General features: G+C 46.3%; 1 protein-coding gene across 1 annotated transcript in view; it reads right to left on the reverse strand.

The window, feature by feature from the left end:
- Positions 1-16,578: 16,578 nt before the first annotated feature.
- The window catches only part of LOC142803255 (nose resistant to fluoxetine protein 6-like), a 46,263-nt gene continuing 40,858 nt past the window's right edge, over positions 16,579-21,983 (reverse strand). The window contains exon 15 of the mRNA XM_075888375.1: positions 16,579-16,922. Within this exon, the coding sequence (XP_075744490.1) occupies positions 16,719-16,922 (204 nt within the window). The 3' untranslated portion in view covers positions 16,579-16,718. The remainder of the gene's footprint in view (positions 16,923-21,983) is intronic.

Raw genomic sequence — 21,983 nt, forward strand, 5'->3', positions numbered from 1 at the left:
AAAGGGTGCGCTTTTCAGACACAGCGAAGTAACAACTGAGACGATTATTCGCGTTCATCTGTACCTGTGAGTACGTTTCGTGCGTCGTTTGTGGGTGAGAGACGCGGGGCACGTTTCAATCTGCTTGCCATTCGGCGCGTGGCCTTCCAGTTTGTTGCTATCGCTTTGATTGTTTCGCCTTTTCGGCATAGGTGTAACGTTTTTTCTCATGTAAGAAAACGCTGAGTGAATGATTAGATGCCTATGACATACAAACCATTGGGCCTGCGTGCGCCCAGAGGCTTTTAAGAAGAAAAAAAGGTGATTATATATAATTATAAAAAGAGTCAAGGTGCCAGGTAGGGCTTGGTACAAAATATAAATTGTTCATTTTTATAGTAAACTTCTTTTTCAACAGAGATGGGGGCACCTGTGAAATTCATAAAGGCGACGTGGCATAGGGACGTAATATTGTAGTGCGATCTAATATGATTGGCTAAAGGCATTCATACCTTCCACAACGCTGCCAACAACTGAGCCTAGGAAAAAAAGGGAAGTTTTATTCTACATGTAAACTACACTTGAACAAACGAAACAAAGAAAATAAGTAAGAACAGTCAATATATTTTACAAATCAACACTAAGAGATGTGCTTAGCTTTGTGTATCTGAATGTGACAAGTTAAAGGGACAACAAAATATATCGAATTGTTCACATTTCACAGGATGCGACGCATGCATGTGTACTATTTGTGGGCGCTTCGTTATTACGAAACAACTGGAAACTCCAGAAGTCCCTTCCTTATTCCGAAGAAACGTGTGGGCCATCGTCGAAGGGGAGCCTCTTCATTGTGTGTTTCCAGCTGCTCTTTGAGGCGATTCCGCACAACGAGGCGTATTTTCTGGAGGGCGGATTAGGCGCCTTTATGAGGCTTGCGGCGTACTGCTACACAGCGTCGCCACCGTGTAATACATGAAAGGTCACTGTTAATATCAGTCTTGTGAACAACCGCCGTTCTGTTTCTCGCGGGTTGTGCGAAATCCAAAGAGACGTTGCACTATTTGATGCCTTTCGCCAGTGATCACTCGATCATAGCATGCTGAGCCGCCCCACTTCTGCTGCAGTTGCGACAGTGGTCATTCGGAACGACTCCTCACTGTGCTAACATCTCACGCGGAGGCAATGCCCTCCACCTTTTCAACCTGACAAAATCACGCACTTCGTCAAGAACGCTATTGCATGCCATGGTTTCTATTTTCTCGTGATGGATTCTTTTAAGCGCGAACCATTTCTCTGAGTACGGCAGACACTTTGAGCGTTTATCTACGTATATCTAGCGGCCTACATCGACGTGCTCCCGTGATCACCTCCTTATCTTAGTGTAAACCGAAATTAGTATAGGAGGGTAAGAGGGAGTGATGATTACGACTCGCTGATCGTGACATATATTATGTGAAAATGCCGTCACATACGATGTCAAACCTTCTTCTCCAGACACGTGTTGCGCATGCAAGTATGAGTATGTGGGCATGAGCGGCATGTGTTTTACATTTTATGTCTACGATGGAATGGCGAGAACAGACACTGATAATTTGAATGCGACAGCGTTAAGAAGGAGCCATATCAGCAGCGTTAGCCCAACGAATGCAAAGAATAATTGTTATAGTCGCAGTAGGAATCAAACCCAGGAAGTAGGCGTGGCTATCAAGTATTCTTCCACAGAGCAAGGCCAGGTCTTGGAACTATAGTTTGGAAATGTACTCTTGGCAGACGTAGTGTTCATGAAACGTGAAATATGGTTACTGGGAAGCTTTATAAACATTACATGTATGCCCCAATAATACAGGGATCCTGTCAGGTCAACGTCAGCTGTAGCTCAGCGGTATACGAAGCACTGTACAGGGCTACCACCTCCACAGGTACCGAGCATAGTGCTTCCGTTGTTGACTGTACCACATTCTTTCAATGATCTCGTAAAACCTATGTTGCTCCTGGCATCGTTAGGAAACTCTAAGCAGCATATATGCCACTGCTCGACGTACTTTTCTGTGCGAGTAACAATTGCATATATTTTTAGTGCCATTTCGCAAGGTTTAGTTGGGCAAAAAGAAAAATTACACCACACTCACATTCCCTCCACATGCTTCGCATGACATCGATTCAAGTGGTTCTAGGGATATACCGAATTTTTTCTTTTGCCTTTCCGGGTGTGCTACTTTTAACTACTTCTCTTATTTCTTGCGATAGAACAGCTTCCAGACTGCATGAACATATTGGTTCTACTGTTCTTTTTAAGCCACTAGCAGCTTTGCAAAACTTTATTAATATTTATGCTCGCGTTCCAATGTACAGAGCTTCCGTAAAACTTACCTTAGTGTACTGCTTCAGTGCATGAATAGCCTGTACCCGGGGTGACTGCTATCATCGAATAAGTTTAGTGTTGTTTTTGCAGCCAACGCTCTGAAGAACGTTGGTATGTTCAAGAGACCAAGGCCTCCATGCACGGCTTTCAGGAAGCTGTAAAATTTTCTTTTGAACTTTTGATGGTTTCCCTTCCCAGAGGAAGACTCCCAGAACGAAGGCCAGGCGTGCCGTGACATGGTCTGGTAGACAGGCAATGTGTGCTATGTATTACGCAAAAGTGCGTACTACATGCGTCTAGATGACAGTTGCTTTCACCGTTAGTGACAAGTTCAACTTTCTTCTGGGTGATATGATGACGGCGGATTTCCTAAGTAATTCTTGCCAGGTGTTTTTTTGGTATCCCCTTCTTCAAAGGTAGCACATAATACCTTAATAGCTTCAACATTCGAAGTTTCCTGACAACAGTTATCTAAAGCTCCAGTTACACTATGCTTTACATTTGGTTGTATTTTATATAGCTCCAAATCAACAGAAACGTCAGAGAATGTACTATTGCTAGACAACTTACAGAAAAAAAAACAAATGAAATACCATCTTCGTATACGACATATTTGAAAGCTTCACTGCATTGCGTCGGAAAACACACTCCACGCTTGCAGTTTACAACTTTTCTTTAGAAAGGTTCTAAAGACAAAATGGATAGTATTGTGCACAACGGACAGCCCTGTCTCACTTCTTTTTGCACGGGAAACCCTTTGGTGACTACATTGTTGAAAGATAGACAGTTGAGGAAGTTTTATAGTACACGTGTCTTGTACAAACACAAACGAAACAAGGAAAACAAGTAAAATAAGTAAAAACAGTCTATGCATCTGGCAAATGAGCACAAAAATAATTTATCTCGGCTTGTCGAAATGTGACAAGTTAAAGAAGCAATAAAATGGAGCGAATTGCTCACATTTCGGAAAAAGCCACGCATGCATGCATACTAGAGAGGGCGCTTGGCTAGTACGGAACAACTGGGCACTCCAGCTGTCTCTTCCTTCCACTGAATAAACGGCTGTGCCATCGTCGAAGTAAAGCCTCTTATGCCATGCGTTTCCGGCTGCTCATCGAGATAATTCCATACAATGAGCCATATGTTTCGGAGAGTGGGACGCGCTCCTCTATGGGGCTTGTGTCGTACTTTCGCTAAACAGCGTTGCCGCCCCAGTACGTACAAGGTGTGTTTAGAAAAAACTGTGAACGCTCTAGAGCACTATAGGCACTGTACTATGGAAGACACATAAGGTGTCCCAGTAACTTACGATGCCAGGATTAATCTAGAGTGGGAGTGTGTTTAGAAAAAGCTGTTAACAATTCAGAGTGCAAGTATACCCTATTATAAAAGAAAATAAGGCCGTTACATGAACCTAACATGATGGGGAGGGCGCAACGACAAACATTACGCCGTGGAAGAGCTTTGCATAAAAAATTACACCATATCGATGGAGCAAATGATGATGAGTGTGGTGAAGCTTCGGAGAGTTCTATCGGTAAACCGTGAATCTCCCGTTTGTCTGTGTGTCTCTCTGCCCGTCAGTATGTCAGTGCGTCTATCTGTTCGCACCTGCTGAGTAAGTAATGTAACGAGGCGGTCACGTACCAAGAGAGACATGCGCGTACAGACCCATGGCTGAAGGAGCTTCGTCCTAAAAGTTCGACAATCATTGTGTTTAGAAAAAGTCGCCAACGATATAGAGTACTTGTAACTCTACTATGGTAGAGCAAGAAGCCGTTCCGTGGGCCTCACAGCTCACAAGGCCGTGTCGAATGTAAAACAAGCGTATGTTATCGGTGTTCACCACCGACATAACAGAATATCCCATGAAGGGGGGAGGGGGGGGGTAAGATAAATGCCTTGCGGAGCAGCTTGTACTTTTTAAACACTTACCTCTTCATGCTTTGGCAAATATTTCAAATAAATTTTATTCTCTGCTAAACTGTAGGCTGTAAAAAGTGCATTCGAATTTTATGCGTATTCTTTTTAATTGAACACTCTAAAATAGTCTTGTCTTTATGCTGAGAACTTCGAACTCAAAAGCAAGATTTCTTCTTCGCTTCTAGAGGTGGATAATTGACCGGAAATTCATTGATGTACACTGATTGCAAACTTGGCCTAGGGGGAAGCAATGCACTGGGCTGTTCCGCTGATTGGGCCTAGTGATCCTACTGAGACTACTGAGGTGAAGTGGGGCTTATCTTAATGTATAACCAAAACTTGTTTGAATGCTGCATGCGTTAGAAAACAGGCATGCCAGTTGATTTGCGAGACTTCGCAAGCATAGACTTGCATGAACATATTTTCTTTATAATGCAGACAAAAAATCAGACATGCAGCTGCGGTGGCTATGGGCAAAAAAAATGAATGAAGCGTTGCATAACGCCGTCTGTACGCTGTTATGCAATCAATGTGGTCTGTTTGTCTTGTCTGTGTGAGGTACACGGGACGGGCTTTTGCTCTCCCATAGTAGAGTACCAAGTATTCTAACTTTTTAAGAACTTTTAAATGCGAATGATGTTGAATAACTTTATTTAATTAGCAGGAAGGCCCTCCTCCCCTTTCAGGCGCGGGGAGGGGAGAGGACCAAACCTAGGCGATGGCCATGATCCCGTGGGCCCGGGTGGCGTCTTCGGCCTGACGTATTCAGTGGGCTTGTAATTGACAGTCAGAGCTGAGGAGAGCGGTATTCCATCCACTCCCGTCTAGAAATTTGCCTCTCACGGGGGCCTGCGGCCATGCCCATAAAATGTGGCTCAAGTCCGCCCTGTCTTTACAAATCTTAGACTTGTCTAAATAAAGTTCTGGCACGCAGCGGTTCATTTTTACCGGTCTAGGGAACATATCGGTCTGAAGTAGGCGCCACGCAACCGCCTGTCCTTCAATGACGAGTGTGCAGCAGGATAAATTTTCCTGCTTAGCCTGTAATACAGCATAATATCTCTGTAAGTGGTCATCTGCTCAAATCTCTCATCGTCCTCCCAGCTCGACCAGAGCAATCCAAAGGCTCTGTCTGTGAGTCCTCTAGCTGTCTGGTGTACAGTCTCATTGGCGAGTAAGGAGGAGTGAGCGGGTGTGCAGACTATATGTAGGGTTCGTTGGTCTTTGTGTCTAGCGAATATTCTTAAATGCATGTTTTTTTTATCTATCGGCAGTGGCCTTTCTTAGTGGAACTATGTCAGGCATCCGGCGTCAAGCATCTTGCTCTCCACTCTCACTCCCTCTCCCATAGCAGCTGCTGCGGGCGCGCGCGCTTATCCTCTCTCTCAACAACTGTAGCATGTGGTGCGAGAGAGTGTGGGAGAGAGTAGATGTAGTGCTTCACCACTTCTCTCGCCATGCGCTCTCTCTCCTCCCCGAGCCCCACTTTCAGGCCACTCCACGCGCTTCCCGCACAGCCGCAACGCACGTTCTGGCACACCTGCCGCACCCAAGCAGATGGTGAAAGAGCGTCTCTACTTGGTTTATTTGTCTCCCGCTTGCGTGCGGCAGGAGTCCCGGCACGTGCGTTACGGCTGTGCGGGAAGCGCGTGAAACGGCCCTTCCCGTTCGCTCGCACTTGCAGATGGTGAAAGAGCGTCTCTACTTGGTTTATTTGTCCCCCACTTGCGTGCGGCAGGAGACCCGGCACGTGCGTTACGGCTGTGCGGGAAGCACGTGAAACGGCCCTTCCCGTTCGCTCGCACTTCACTCTGGACCGTTCGCTGCTGGGCGCCTCTCAAGAACATACGGAAATGTGTGCTCGAGACGCTGCGGGGAAACTGCAACGCTGAACCGAGAACACTGCTTGTTTACTTCATACTATTTTTAGATGCGGAAGCATCTTATACTCGCACCTTGTAGTGCGCCGTCCGCACCGCTTCTCGAACATTCGACAGCTGACGCGCGCGCATGCGCCGTCGCGCCGTCGCCCACCATCTGTGCCGCGCGCGCTTCTCCTTCGAGAACATTCGACAGCTGACAGCGCATGCGCCGTCGCGCTGTATATATACTCAAGGTCGGCGCTCGCTCGCTCAGTTGCCGCTCGTCCGTTGGTTTGTACGGTGCGTCGACGTCCGAAGTCGCCGTGAAATGAATGCCAACGAATCCACAAACAGAATGATCGACGTCCCTAAGCCATCGTCCTCAAAGTTCGTCGCAATAAATAAAACACCGCCCTTTCGCATACGTGCCGTACGTGTTCACTCATTTAACACCCCATTTCACAACCACGTTAACCAATTTAGCCATAGACCCAAGTAAGTCGCAATTTAACACCCGTTAACCAATTTCCGCATCCTCCTCAGTGTTCCCCCGAGGGAAGCTGCGGGCAATTTTTTTTTTATCTTACACGCTAGCTACAGGAGATGGAAACACTCACCGCGTTTTTCGCGACAGAAAAACACCACGTGTGGCAAACGATGCTATTGGCTGCACGGTGTAGAAAAAATAAAAGAAAACAATATTATTCTAACGCGGGGTTCAGACGTGCGAAACGCCATTATGAACGCTACGCAATGCATTCCCATTTCCTCACAATTCCCTTTGGGTGAGGTGGGGACATTTTTTGTTCTCTCTCTCTGTTTTTCTCTCTACCTTGATATTTCGATGGTGCGCTTTACTCGCTCCCGTTCACGTTTGCTTTCTACTCATCCTAATTTTTTTTGTCCTTCAATTTAGGATTACTTTCCCACCCGCTTCAGGTACTATACAAGATAAGGCTAGGCATCGCTCGGCTGGCGTTGTTATGATCGGACTCCCTGGCTTGGCTCCACATGGGCGCAAGAAACATTGCGGCTGAGATTAGCACGATTTCTTCCGGGTCAGCTCTTCCAGAGATGCATCATGTGAGGCTACAACAAAAAAAATTTTCTAATTATCCCAGTTCATCGGCACCCTTCGTAAAACCCTTTGTACACGCCTGACGGACTGACGGATCAGGAAGAGTTGTTGGTCGTTGAAGCGGCTGGCTTTTTCGTCAAGGTCGTCTTTGTTGTCCGAGAACTGTCTGCGGAGGCATTTCCCACGTTCTCCATGGTGCCTTGATGCCGCTGTTTCCACAATTGGTGGTCTGCCTGGCACAGCATACCCATCGCTGCAGTGGATTAGGAAAATTAACTTCCATGTAGGTCTTAACGTCTTCGTGCTGTGCCGGGTCGTGCGCGGTGAGCAGCGTTTTCTCCCTCGCCTTAGGACGAACTGGGCGTACCTCTTCCCCTTTCCTGGGTTGGGAAGGAGGCCGCGTTTCACTTTTCCCTTTTGGGGGCGGATTTGAACATGGAATTTTCATTGGACCGTCCTGACCTCCATTGTCTTTCCCTGCAGGGAATTCTGGCAAGGTCAGGGCATAAAACGCGAGCACCCAGACGCTCCCGACAAGCTCCTATAAGCTCACAGAAGCTCGAGAGCTTCCATGATGCTAACCACATCATGTAGCAACATGCTACTTGTAAATAATGTAAATAAACATTACTGTTGATAGCTCCGGGCTCCTCTACTCGACATCTCCCCGAAACTCTGGCTGGCTCCGGTCCTCTGGGCAGACCCTGGACTACATCAGCGTGGTTTAACAGCCGAATGCTTATCATCGAATTGTCATCTATAAAATTTCACAGTTTAATGTGTCATGAGTGACATTACAGATATCCTAGAATGGCTTAAAAAATAATAATATTCTCCATAATTTCTTTCGTGTCTAAGAACACCTAGAAGAACAAATGCATAAAACACTATAATTTTACTTTACGCACACAGCTTTTAGATTTGCGACAAATAAGAGGCACTTCGTATCAATACAAAATCACTGCATATCCACAAAGTGAATGATGACAAGTAGAATGAAGCACCCGTACGTTCGTCCATTCATCCCCGTGCATCTGTCTGTCTGTTCGTCAACTATACTAAAACCACTAACTCTATCTAGTGATAACTATATCATAGAATAAATACACACAATGCGATCTATTGAGCATTTTATAAACTTAGCTGGCTACATACATACTACTAGAGGGGAGGGAATCACCCACATCGAAGGAGCTGCGCCCTTAAAAATGAATTAGCGAATGTTTATTGCCATAAAAAGCAGGAAACGATGCAAAATACTACAAATTCTAATTTGCTTATTGCGTGACACCATAACTTGTCCCACATTAAAATTTTATCTTTGTCATACGAAGTAATTAACTGCATACAGTTTATATTAATACAGGCTCACGTTGCATTGGTTTCAGAAACACTTCGAGCTTTTTACTTGTGTTATAGTGTGCCGCAAAGCAAAGCTTGGCCTTGAACGTCTGCGAAGGAATGACCGACATTCAACTTCTCTACGTTCGGCATGCTAATGATTCGTGGAAAAAATTTGCACGTAGGCTCTTTTATTTTTTTTTGTCTGCTAACTACTTCTACGTACGTGGCTGCGATGCCGTAGTCTGTCAATGATCATATCGCACACTTACAGTTATTGCGTGCACAGTAGTCTTGACCTTGGGAGGCTGTACGTGACCGCAGTATTGTGACAGCCGAAGTAGTGATGGGGCAAAGAGTACATTTACAGGATAGAAAACGTACGGCATGAACAGTTCGTTTGCTTGAGTAAATGCCTTACTTTGAGCGCACACCACGAGAGCTTGTACGGACGTCAACGGGTGGTATTATATTTTCAAATGAAATGGTGGACATGTTTCACGATTGAAATGTGCCGGCCTTTATTTGAAGGTGGCGCGCAAGAAAGCGTTATATATGTTTGACACCTAAGAGGGCAAAAAAAAAAAGATTACAGGCTCTATTGGTCGGTTTTGCCATTTGTTTCTTTTTTCAGATTCCTGTCTCCTCTTACCCTTTTCACAGAGAAGGGTAGCAAACCAGATAGTTTGCTTCTGGCTAACCTCCCTGTCTTTTCCTCAGCCTATTTTCCTCACGTTCTCTGTAGTCTTCAAAAGCAAAAAAAAAAACATGCGTTGTTGGTGCAATTCTTAAGCGTGCACTTGTGTTCAAATATATTTAATGAATAACCGTACAATGTGCTAAATCAAAGACCATCATGTCAGTATTGCGGCAACGTCAAAAGCAAGTAGTTGTACACCTGAACACATCGATTTGGTGCCCGTCTCCGATTAGGAGTCTTTCGGATCATGTTGCAAGCTTCAGCCTCTCTACTAGCCTTGCATCCTAAAGCAGAGGCAGTAGCGCCCAAATCCAGAATAGATGTGGACTGTAGTCATTCTTACTGTGCCTTAGGGATTTGTTTGTGTTTGTGGCTTCCGTAAAACCTGGGACCGAATTCTCAATAGTTCCCCGTCAGAATTGCGTTTCCAATTGGTCTGCCTGATGCGTTAGTGGGAAGTACCACGTTTTTAGAAGCTGAAGTATCCTTTAACTAAAATTCTCAGCCGTTGGCGAACACAGGCACTGATGCAAATCAGCATTGTGCTCATCTGGATGGCGGTATAGCAGGGCGAAAATTGAGTGAGTTGCTTTACGGCAGCGTGTGTTGAAAAACACAAGCGTCGAGAACACAAAAAGGTCCACAGAAAAAGAGAGGTGAATCCAGCCTGATCGTGTTTAGACACTTATTGTCAGTTTTTCATAAAATATTGTTATGTAATTTCCCTCTTTCATGATTGCCTTTAGTAATCTTTAGTAGTAGTGTTCATTATTGCCTTTAGTAACCTGTGGAATATGACTCTCACTGAAGTGCCCGTTCTTGTATGAGGGAAGCGGTGGAATGTCGGGCTGGTGGGCTCTTATCTGCACCACGCGTGGTGGAAGGAAGGCGAGGAGATATATAAGTGGTTATAACAGAAGAAAAGAAAAGAAAGGTGCCGACCCGTAACTGTCTCTCCTTACGAGGACACCTCAACAGGTCAGCAGAGGAATGGGGTATGGGGAATAAAAGATATAGGGAAAAAGAAGGAGGGATAAAAGAATAGAAGGAAAATAGACGGAGAAGAAGCCAGCCAACGAGAGGGAAAAAGAAGGAGATAGGAAAGTGGGGATCCGGTCGAAGCAGTCCAAGGGCGGGGTGCCACAATGCGAGAGCTGCACGGCTTCAGGAGACCGCGGAGGGCGAACCAGTCGGCGGGAGCTACGCTGAAGTCGGAGATCGCGAGGGCACAACCGTTTAGCTTGAAATCCTGCGAGCGAATGCGCGAGGAGAACACACGCGCATTGCCCACGCGTGTGACGAGCGTGAGCTTCGAAAAAAGCCCCAGGGGCAGAAACTGGCTAGCCGATAAGAAGGGGGGCGGGCGGGGAGAGACCAGCCCGTGGGCTTTTTGGGTGGAATGGTAATGGATGCGAGGTTGATTGTTGATTGACTTGTGAGGTTTAGCGTCCCGAAACCCCCGTATGAATATGAGAGACGCCGTAGTGAATGGCTCCGGAAATTTCGACCACCTAGGTTTCTTTAACGTGCACGCAAATCTGAGTACATGGGCCTACAGCATTTTCGCCCTCATCGAAAACGCAACCACCACAGCAGGGATTCGATCCCGCGACCTGCGGGTCAGCAGCCGAGTACCTTAGCCGCAGCAGGGCATGCCAGGATGGTCGCGCTAGGCGTGATGTTTGTCCTGCGTGAGTGCTGCAAAGCGTGAGCCATGCCGGTTGGAGGCGGCATCTAAAGCGAGTTGATGGCTCGCATTCCAGTGCGACCTGCGTGTCAGTTTTCGCACCGTATGTTTTGCGCTGTATGTTACATTGACCGCCAGTCTGCGGGTATTGTTAATTTTGTGCTTTTGGTCCTCCTGTGCGTGTTAGTGCCATGTTGCGGTGGTTAAAAAGGCTGGTAATAATTCATAATTTCAGGCGTGCATACAAAGCGGTTCTTGTTCCCAGCGTTGCTTGCTTGTGTCCTGCGAATTGCGGCTCAATGAGTGCCTGAGTGGTGGCGGGGCCTTTGATATATGTATATATTGATGTTTTGCCGCTGTGTCAAGGTGTGGGTATTTACGGCAGTGTATACAGCGTATGCGCTCAGTGCATACAGGGTATTGCTCTTCTTCGCGGTACAGTGGTCGAAATACATCGGTGATTCACGAGTGTAAAAGATTTAGTAAGTAATCTCTAAGCTTTCAGCTTCGAAATGGCTGAAACAGAAAGCAGCGACCACAAGAAGTTCCCGCAGCGTTGCCAAAGATAGACAGGAGGTGAGTAGAATTTCAATGCATTCCTTAAGCCGCACGAGCGAATAGGGGATTGGTTAGTATGTTTCGTTATAGCTGGCCTTGTGGGAATCTGGGGCTATGTACTTGTTTTAAGTTTTCGGGCAACTCTTAAAGTAGTGGGTAAAACGTAAATGAAGACGTGCGAATACGTACTCTATTGTCCAGCTGCACTATTCGGTGTTCGCATTAGTGTTTAAATATACTCTTGGGTTTACTTGCCGACATTCTTTAAGGTTAACGTAACTTTGCAATCACTAGAAGGTCATCTGGTTCGGTTTTGAACGTCACGACAGAAATTTTACGGAACAAAGGAAGCACAAACACCGATGCCTGGGTTGATTAAAGTCGTCGTCGTAACCAAAAGCTTGTGTTTAATCGTTTTGCAGGCAAACAATTGTACGATGGATGAGCTCAAGCTTCCGTTTAGAAGCAAGGCTAAGAAAAATGAAAATGAGTGTCTTGCACACCTGGAAGCACACTGTAAACAGAAATAAGCCGAAATGGGAGTAAATGACCTTGTCCTTTAGCGCACACCCAGATGGGAGTTTAAAAAAACCCGTCTCTGGGAGTAAAAAATTTACTCCCCATCAGAAGGGGGTTTTCGCATGGTGTCAGGGGGGTTTTTATTTACATCCATAGGGGAACTTTTTCAGGTCAGTATGGGAGTAAATTTTTTGCATCGACCGAGAAAAAAAAATTACGTCAGCAGCCGTACCATGCGCAAGCGTAACTTTAATTACATTACATTTAATACGCACAATGATTACAGTACACAAACATTATCACAACGTTCACGTAATATCACAACACTCGCACTCACCACAGCTTGCCACACGCAGTACACACCTACCATATAGTCACCGAGTATATATAGGCACCACATTCCGACCTCCTGTATCCCAGGTGAAAGCCTTTTTTTTCTAATAATTAAGCAATAAATACGCACGGCGTAAGTATGAACTTGCGGTGGTCTGATGTAAGCACTTCAACACACATGCCTTTTCTCCTAATCCTGCCTAATATTTAATATTTTTTTACTATAACGAAAAAGTTTTATCAGTTGACGCTCTGTCGTACAGGCTGAATTCGCATCAGCAGTGCTGTTTGTGGACCCGTAATACCCGTGACACACGGGCAAAAGTGAAGTACTTTGAAGTAAACCCCTTCTGTCGCCTAAGGGGGCCATTTGCAGAAAGGAGTGGCGCTGATGACACACGGCACCAGACTACTGCTTTAGGCGGTGCCTCAGAAGAACGCTGCAGAAAAAATGGCGCTGTTTGTGGAAGCAGCAAGATTGGAAATATCAAAAAGAATCTGCTCATGTACATCACATTCAGCGACGCCGGAGCATAAAACCGTTTTTTTTATTGTCTGGTGGCTTATAATGTGCATACCTGTAATTTTCTTTCGCTTTTTTGCGTTTTTAGCAGCAACTTAAGTTCGTCTGGCAACTATGAACAGTCGGTGTGTTGCTGTTTTTGTTTTTTGTCGTGCTTTTTACATGGCTGCGTTCAGCTGGGTTAGTGACGGCGTGCCGCGTTTCATTGTTTTCCTGCGATGTCTCAGCGCAGAGACAGAGATAAAGCAACAGTTGAGGTGGGCCTGACTCTTGTCGCCCTCGGCTCCATCGAAGATGAGCTAAACGCTGCGAAGGAAATTTTGCTGTGAATTTGCGCCCGTGTACGGGGAATACCGGCGTCGGTGAAGCTCTCAGCAATCGCCTGGTACACTCCACCGTTGTGCTTTTGCCCTGGCAAGGCGTCCAAATGGTCCTCCCATAGCTTTATCAGCGCCCAGGTCTCCTTTTCAGTACACTGAACGCGCGGTTTTTTCTTCACGGACTGAGCCGGCTCCACTGTTACAATATACTACGTCACCGACACAGCAACTGCCGCTGCCAACCCTAACATGATCGCACTAGTGACGTAATGCAGGCGTTTGAGAGTATGGACAGACTATAGGCCTTCACTTTTCAACAAATCGCACTGCTGCTGAAAATGAAAACATTTTCTCAGCGCAAAAAAATACTGACAGGGCACCGCAGTGTTGCGACACGTTTTCTTCAATTCATAAATTATGCACACTGTATGCGAGAATACTCCCTTCCTGCCAGAAAAGTAGATGCGGGATCTGCTTTTGCGAAAAGGATCTTTGCCGGAAAGGAGTTACTCCTTTGTCATGTGTCACTGCGCCTGAACGCCTTTCCGAAAGGTGTCCCCTTGTCTAAAGGACTTCAGGGTGCCGTGTGTCAGGGGCATAAAATGCACTGAATCATACACAAAGTGCGCGCGGCCTTGAATGAACACATTAACGAGGCACATTCAGCAGCTCCAGCGATGAATCGAGGTAGACCGCCGCTACCGCGTTCGACGACTAGGCCTCACTCACGAGTACGGCACGGTGATTCGATGAATGACAGCTGGCGATCACAAAATGCTTGCTGATGTGCAGTTTACGTCTCGTTTTTACCATGCACAGAAATAGGTGTCCGCTGTCCACGCAGTTTAAGCTACGGAGCGATAGACTTAAACGAATGAGACGGTTCGCAGTCGCTGTTCCCGTTGCTCGCATGCATTGCATATATAGCTCGCAGAGCTTGCCACGGCGGCCGGTGCGCAGTGCGAGCTCGATACGATGCCGGCTTGATACCGACGCCATAGCGAGGCCTTCCTACCGCTTAGATGTTGCAGCCGGTGAAATACCGATGACACTCCGAGAAGCCACTATCGGTGGATACGGGGCGAGCGCGTCGCCGGCGCAACTCTCAGACCGGTTGCCGGCCAGCCTGCCGTAGTCGAGCGAAGCCTACTTCGAACCGCTTCGAAGTTTTACGGTGCAATCGCTGACGATCGTACTCCGCCTCGTTCGGCGCTCGCCTTGTAGTTAGTCATTGACAGCTGCGGTCGCAAGGCGCAGAAGACTGTTATACATCCCAGCAGCCTTCATTTTTTGTGAAACACATTCTTTGCATCGCCGGTGGTCGGTGCTAGCTCGTAGCGCTTGTCGCGGTGGCCGGCGCGCAGGGCGAGTTCGATACGATGCCGGCTTGATACCGACGGCATAGCGAGGCCTTCTTACCACTTAGATGTTACAGCCGGTGAAATACCGGTGACACTCCGAGAAGCCACTATTGGCAGAGACGGGGCGAGCGCGTCGCCGGCGCAACTCTCAGACCGGTTGCCGGCCAGCCTGCCGTAGTCGAGCGAAGCCTACTTCAGACCACTTCGAAGTTTCTGATGGTGAAACTCCAGGAGCAGCCGCTGACGATCGTAACAGCTTACTTTTGCTACCATTAATTTACTCTTCGAAGTTTTTTGTTACTCGGCCCTTTGAAGCGTGGCATTCAGGATGTTTCGTTGTGGAATCGGACTGATGTGCAGCGTGGTTTAAGGTGCGAAATATATTGAAATGTTCCCAGTAAATACCAACCGGTCGTTGCTATTCTTCGCTGCACTTATAATTTCTTTGCCTGTTGACAGATGCTTACACGGTTAGCCACACAAATCACATGTGTTTCACACCGACGTGCAAACATATGCCCGTACAGACACATACACACGCGCACGCACACACACACACACACACACACACACACACACACACACACACACACACACACACACACACACACACACACACACACACACACACACACATCACACACACACACACACACACACACGTCACGCCCAAAGAGGGTTTTTATAGCTCCTATAGGGAGTTTGTAACCACGTGACCTGAAACTCCCTGGGGAGTTTAACAAGGTCATGTCGTTCATAAACTCTGTGATTAAGGAGGGGGCGTTTTACAATGACATGTGCCGAGTTCACTCCCTACCAGGGAGTAAATAATTGGGGCAGGGGAGTTTTGTGGGCTCATGTGCTGGAGAAACTCCCATCTCGGCTAACTTTTGTTTACAGTGCATAGTATGGCGTGTTCACTTCAGCGCGGGCAGCCGCCACTGGCGCTACGCCAAAGTGTGCCAGTTTTTGGTAACATTGTTGTTAAAGAAATATCATGACGAGAGCACGTGTTGGGGTAACGACCTGGCTTTAACGACTGTGGGTCGATTATTCACGACACTGAGGCTGCCATGAAAAGAAAAATAAGTGCAGTTGTTGTAAAAGTGCCCCAGTTGTATCGTCACAAAAATGACGAGTCCAGAAATGACGCACCGCGCAAAAAAACACCAGAGGCATGTTCCTCAGCCAAGACCCACTTATGCAATGCAGGCCTTTCTCTCATGCAGTTTGCAAAGCGCTCATTTGACAATCTTGAAATCGCACGCGCTTAGATTTCAGTAGCCGCAGGCATTGTAGCTATTGTGCTGTCATATAGAAATAGGTGATGTTGCTGTTACTACGGAGAAAATCCGGGCAAAACATTTACTGTATGAACCATCAGCTTTGACGTTGCTTCTATTGGCTGCAGATGACGAAGCGTATCAGCACCCAAGCAGAATCACAAGCTGGTGTAATGAAGAAACGGCACAAGGACAGACACCGCATATAATAAAATGTTTGTGCGATAAAAAGGCCTGTAACCTATGTGGAGTCCTTTCGGAAGAAGGTGCACCGGCCCGTCCCGATTGCCAGCCTTCCGATCTTTTGATAGTTGTTGTCGCAGCAAACACAGCGCCACGTTAGCGTGGCCACCTGTTCTCGTCCAATATTTTGATTTTCGGCAGCACAGCAGCTTCAACTTATCAAAAAAAAATATTGACGTGCTACGCATGAAAAACGCGGCTTTCCCCACACACTATAGTGGTGGTGGCTGAACCACTGTGGGAGAGAGAGAGAGAGAGATGAAAATGCATCGGTTCGAGGCTACGCTCCTGCTTTCCGTAAAAATGACCTAAAGTATAGCATTGCAAGGGAGGGAAAAGAAATTGTGGGTGAACAATAATGGGAGGATGTGCAAGACAGACAGGAGGAAGGCGACGCTAAACCGTCGCTAAACCAATCCTACGTAGCATAACATATTCATAGGTAGCAATTAAGGCATAGAAAATGGAAAGAAAGGCGAGGCGAAGGAAGACAACATATTTAGTTTTTTTATTTGAATAAAGTGAACCAACTAACCTGACCCGCTTCCTGAGGCTGCTTAGCTTTGCAGACGTTACGAGTACATTATAGTAAACCTATAGCTTGACAAGTTTCGACTGTCTCCTTGCTTCTTTAGTGCAGTGAAGGTCACTTGCCCTCTACACCATTGGTGTTTGAATTCATGGCGCCGCCTTCGAGCTGTTCTTGTTGTTGCTGTCTCCGGGAACAGCCACCTCTCATCAGCCAGACGAAAACGAGTTTGTCAAGCGCTGCTGTCGGTGCCTCGCATGCGATAAATGCCAAGTACGACAGCAAGAAGCACCACACGAGCACGGCGAAGAGAAGCGTAACCTGCAGAATATTTACGGTTTTATGTCATTCTTCAAATTGGGAAAACAAAGACGTTAATTGATGATCATCTTTGTAAGAATGCATGAGCTATATTTAAAATTATTGACTTTGGAAACTGAAATGAAAACCTATAGGATGTGTTGTTTAAGCTCCAACATAAGCTCAGTAACTTAAGTCATGTGTTCTCGCAGGTCATTGCGTTCATTTAAATGCAGCCACAGTGACAGGTAACCGAAACCACTTCTTTGGGCTTTTGAACGCAACACCTTAGTCACTAATCAGTCATGGTGATTTAAGTCGTCGTCTCATTCTGAATGAGGTTGCTGAATAGGCGGTTTTATTGATAAGAAAATAATGACAAAGTATTATATAAAGCTGCATAGTATTTGACCCCTAAACCTATTTGTTTGTATTTACTTAGTATTGCTGGGTAAGATATTGCAGGCTGTATTTTTTAGTAGGATGGCGCTCAAGGCAATATCAATAAACGAGGCAAAAACACTTTGGCGGTATTATTTTATTATTGAAGTTATGAGAGTGGAGAGCCCAAACGTAAGACAGCACTAAATAGAAAAGAGCCATTTAATACTAGTCAACACCCAACAGCTCAGCAACATTAATTAATGAATGCAGTATAGAAATAAACACCGCAGGCTTCCCACAAGCAAAGGAGGCTCCCAAAGTTAATCAGGTTGAAATCGGTTTTCTTTTTTTTATTATAGTTTGTCGTACAATGTTTTACTATACTTTAAATCCCTTTTTTTCTGTTCACCTTTTTCCATAATAACGTAAAACGATGGGCTTCGTAGCTGCCCAAAATACGGCTTGTAGCACAGTTTATGTAATTTACAAATAAATGCGTCGTAATGGAGTACTTCTGCTCAAGTGGGAAATTTCCTTGTTTAGCACAATATCGTATGATGGTGTCGTCCCTCAAGACTTCACTAACATCATTTCCGTCACGTATTGCGCGTCAGTAAAGTGTACATGAACAGGTGACAAACAAAAAGAAGATATAGTTATGTTGTTTTGATGACGTAGGACTCGAACCCACTACCTAATTATGTATGCCGGACCCACTAAAAACCTCGCTACCACCGAACATGTATGAGGCTTCCCATGCGTGTTTCAAAGATCTCACACTTTTTCCCTTTCCAGTGATCTGGGCTGGTGGCGCTGTTGTTACCATCCTGTGTCTAAAGTAGTGCTCCATGACAATAAATGACGGTGACAGGAAAAGCTTCAGTAGTTCAACGCAAGAGAGGTTTAGTTGCCGCAATAGACACGCCACCGAGAAGCGGAAGGCCTTTCACGTTCACGGCTCAAGCTACGGCTTCTGTCTCTCGTCTGTCTCAAGATCTATATCGTATATGCATGAACACATGCATATCACTATGACTGGGAAGTGCACACCCTGGCGTTTATGTCATCAAATGACGACGTTTGGATAGGAGCATATCGAGTACTTGTGCTATGAGTTGGCTTATGACACTTTTGTACGATACTGGACATGTTCTGGGTACAGGTGTGTAATTATCTCACCTACCGCAAAAATTAAAACACCATGTTTGGCATCAGTCATCGAAGTAGAGTCGTGCCGTCTAGCGCATGCGTATCAAGCGATGCTGTAGGTATCAAACACCAATAGACATTGCGCAATCACTCATTCACTGATGTATAGTCAACAATGAACTATACTCCTGTGAAGACACTGCTCAAGTTTGCGCTGTTCCGAGTACAATGACAGAAGAATCAAGTATGTTTTTTTTCTCCTGTGAAACAAGTCGAAAGTAGCGCACTAAATTCTGTCCGGGTAATTATGATTAGCACCTGTAGAAGGTGGTCATTCAAGCAGAATTTTTAAGGTTCCCTGCGCTTCGTTTTAATGTGCCTGCTAAATTTCCCTAAATTTTCCTAAATTTGCCTGCTAAATCTCTCTCCTGAGAAGGCGAAGTTGCATTAGTCCACATTTATAAAGTTTTTTTTGTCGGTTCTACGAATGAGCGAATATACGACCGGCGCTTCGCTGCAAGCTGGCAAGGACATAGAACATGTACCCAAAGATTACAGCGATGAGCTCAACTCATCAGGCAGCTCGCCGTGACAGGTAGTTTGGATTAAGAATAGCACCACCATTATGACATAGAGTTATAGTATTCGTAATGATAGCTAGAGAACTAAATATTCTAGTCACCTGTTGCATGCTTTTGTCAGATCTTTCTTGAGCAGATGATGTGCCATCCTGAAGATGGGAAAAGTGGAAACGAAGAAAAAGAGTTGGGTGGAAGGGGCACCCCACAGAGATAAGTTAGCTTACCAATTTTCTTCAACATTGCAACAGTTCTCCTATCGAGAGATCTAGCCAATGTCCAGGACATCAGTAACACGATCTTCGCACAAGACATCAATCACTGTTTGGTGCGCGGGAGGCACTGACGGACAGGTCGAAGCCGCTCTCCAGGAACTTGTCGATACAACAGAGCGCTTTCAAGAAGACACGGGACTCCGGTGTTCTCCCAACAAAACAGACCTCCTTCTCTACAGTTCAGCTAGAAAAGGACTCGAGCCAAAAAAAGCCCCCCCCCCCCAAAAAAAAAGCTACATTAATCTCTACAGCAAGTGTGGTGATCTGATTCTCAAAGTCTCATCTGTTAGAATCTTGGGAATGACCCGCAAAACAGCGGGCACAAACTGTTTAACCATTCACAAAGTGTCAAAGAAGACAAATAGCGTCATCAACCTCATCAAGTGAATAGCTACCAGAAGGCGAGGCCTGAGCTAAGAGAACCTAATAAGGCTCTTGCAAGCTTTTTTTTTTATGCCGTATCATGTATGTATTGGCAATGTACGTCTGGAAGAGGGCCGAGCGAGAAAAGCTTAATGCCAGGATAAGGAAGGGATTACCAAATTACACACACACTGACCGGCTCCTGCAGTTGGGTATTCACAATACCTATAGAAGAGATCGCAGAAGCGAAAAAGAGGGCGCAAACTGTAATACTCTCTGGCACCAGGGCGGGCAGGAGACTCCACATAGAGATAGTCGTCCCACCCACCAAAGTTGAGAACACGTGCCAGGGCCTTCCAAAAGAGCAAAAAGGCAATATCTTCATATCCCCCAACCAGCGCAATATGCATCCCCAGTGCAATGTGGAACGAAGGAATGCCAGGAGGAAGTGATTATAAAGTGACTATGAATGACAAAAAGAGAAACGTGAGCCCTGTTAATGTCTCTCAGTGTTAGGGCACCTCAACAGTAGCTCACGAAGGATTGGGGTAGAGAAGGGAATAAACGGATAGGACTATAAGGTATCGAGATAGAAAGAGACGAAAAAGAGAGCGAGGCGCAGGAACAGGCGCTGGGAGCGACGGAAGTAAGGAGAAGACAGAAAGATGGACACGGTTTCAGGAGTCTGAGGACGGGGCACCACTGGCGAGAGCTCTTGTCGGCGACAGTAGATGGCGTAGGGCTAATCTTGCCGGCCATAGCTGCACTGTCGTCGGAGATCACGAGGGCACAACTGGTCGGCACGGAATCCAGCGAGCGAGGAAGGCCAGAGCGGTGATGCTCCTATTTCGGGTGAGAGAGCTTCCTGGCGGCATCTGCTTCGTCGACGGGGCGCAGTATGGCAACAACAATAGTTTTGCAACAGTATCGATCAACCAGAGGAGTTCTACCATTACCGCCGTTTCAGTAAGATGCTCGTCCTCATGTTCGGCCGAGCAAGAGTCCATTGCTTGGCACTTCTGGATGACAAACATGAACATATATTTAGGAACTCTAGGACAGGTATCCACGCCTTCAGCGTGGCATCCATGTGTAAGGAAGCCAATCACATACTGGAGGGCAAAAGGATCATTACCTCCACTCTCACGTGGTTTTTCGCTCACATGAGATCCACCAAGGAAGGCCCTGAAACCTGAATGAGCTGGCCCACTCTAAGGTGCGAGGTCTCACATTCCGCGATCATGGAGAACATACCCGCGGCCCACAGTTGTGGAGAACAGAGATCAACCAACCACTTATAACGAAATTACGCAGCACTTATATCTCGGCAAGAGAGACTCCCCCCCCCCCCTAACAAGAAATTAAATCGAGCGCAGACTTTCACTTTCAGGCTACTGCAGACAGGTTCGGATCCAAGCCCAGCTTGATTGCATAAAATTTATCCAGACATTTTTCCTAATGTATTTTGCAGGCACTGCAACAATTTCACTAAACTAGACCACATGCTCTTACGTTGACCCTCGTTGCAAGGCACGGACGAATCCAATAAAGACAAGTGGCTATCGGCTAGCAAGAGCCCCGATGTCCGGGATCAACTGTGGAATGTCTAGAAAGCCCGTGATGCGGTGGTCGGTCTTGGCCTGCAGCTGTCCCAAGTTGGGAGCGGTCCACTGCGCGTCGCGTCGTGCACCTCAGGACTTCAAAGAAACTTTCGCTTCCACCCATTGACTGGTTACAATAAACATTCACGGAGAATACCAATTCACTAAGGCATTGAAACGTGAAATTTTGTAAAATCGACAAGCTATAGACCGGAGCACCCCTATCTCGCCACAGGCAACTAGGCTGCCGACGCATACTCTCGTACCCAGGTAGTTATCATGTTTTAAATTGACAATGTATTTCTGGCGCCAAGTAAACATGACAACCGAAGTCTGCGCACCTTTCTAGTACAAAAAAGCTCATATTCACGCCGCTACCGCCTGCAAGAAGTCGTCCTGGCACCACTGCGCCGTCTTTTGATGCGAAAACAATCAGTGCAGGAAGATATTACTCAGAACTTTCTGTGAAGATCACAACTCAACGTGGAAATCATGCCGGTGTAGTGTTGTCAAATTGCACGAATTTCCATCCGCAAGAAAAAACGCCGAGCTCCACCACCTGTGAGTTATTGAAAGGATCAGCAAAAACTATGAGCCCAGTAAAAGTGTACGAGTAAGTAGTTTTATTGGGTTTATTCAAGCGCGACGCCAACTATTCCGCTTTGCAGCAGCGATTAGCGTGCAGTACACCTGTAGAATGTGGTACGAAATCATTGCCGTACTGTTTCGTAG

The sequence above is a fragment of the Rhipicephalus microplus genome, chromosome 3, assembly GCF_043290135.1.
Source record: "Rhipicephalus microplus isolate Deutch F79 chromosome 3, USDA_Rmic, whole genome shotgun sequence".
Classification (NCBI taxonomy): Eukaryota; Metazoa; Arthropoda; class Arachnida; order Ixodida; family Ixodidae; genus Rhipicephalus; species Rhipicephalus microplus.